This window comes from Aplysia californica, unplaced genomic scaffold, assembly GCF_000002075.1.
Source record: "Aplysia californica isolate F4 #8 unplaced genomic scaffold, AplCal3.0 scaffold00023, whole genome shotgun sequence".
NCBI lineage: Eukaryota > Metazoa > Mollusca > Gastropoda > Aplysiida > Aplysiidae > Aplysia > Aplysia californica.
Genome location: NW_004797293.1, coordinates 2,010,499 through 2,011,241, shown reverse-complemented (window position 1 = coordinate 2,011,241; position 743 = coordinate 2,010,499). Strand labels below are relative to the sequence as shown.

Genomic DNA, 743 nt, shown 5'->3' with positions numbered 1-743 from the left:
TCTCTCTGTCACACACACACACACACACACACACACACACACACACACACACACACACACACATACACATGTGTTATATTATCATCTTACACTTTTTTCCATCATATCTCCCTTACACAATACTTAGCCCAATTCTCAAGCCAAAACTAGTATCTGTCAATTCTCTGTACCCATGTGTTTCAAATACTTCTATCAGTTAGTTTCCTGTACCAAAGTGTCTCAAATACATCTTTTATCAGTCAGTTCCGTGTTCCCATATGTTTCAAATATATACTTCTATCAGTTAGTTCCCTGTACCCATGTGCTTCAAATAGTTCTATCATCGGTTAGTTCCCTGTACCCATGTGTTTCAAATACTTCTATCATCAGTTAGTTCCCTGTACCCATGTGTTTCAAATACTTCTATCATCAGTTAGTTCCCTGTACCCATGTGTTTCAAATACTTCTATCATCAGTTAGTTCCCTGTACCCATGTACTCCACAGTTCTATCCCGGAGAGAGCGGCATCGTAGTGGAGTTCAAACTTCTGGACACAAGCAAGGAGGTCGGTGACGTCACCTCCCCTGTTCAGCGAGTGGCCAACAGGGATGCCATATTTGCCCTCCAAAAGAGCGTCAAGGACGGTCAGTTTACAGTTACTGTCACCTCACCCACGGGAGGCCAGGTACGTACAATTGCTTTCAACATCTACGCTCTCTCTCTCTCTCTCTCTCTCTCTCTCTCTCTCTCTCTCTCTCTCTCTC

The 743-nt window shown here is 43.3% G+C and overlaps 1 protein-coding gene across 1 annotated transcript in view; it reads left to right on the top strand.

Annotated features, from left to right (window-relative positions):
* The window catches only part of LOC101848261, a gene marked incomplete at its 5' end in the record, with an annotated part of 19,622 nt that overhangs the window by 12,941 nt on the left and 5,938 nt on the right, over positions 1-743 (top strand). The window contains 1 exon segment of the mRNA XM_013088428.1: positions 485-664. Coding sequence (XP_012943882.1) covers positions 485-664 — 180 coding nt within the window.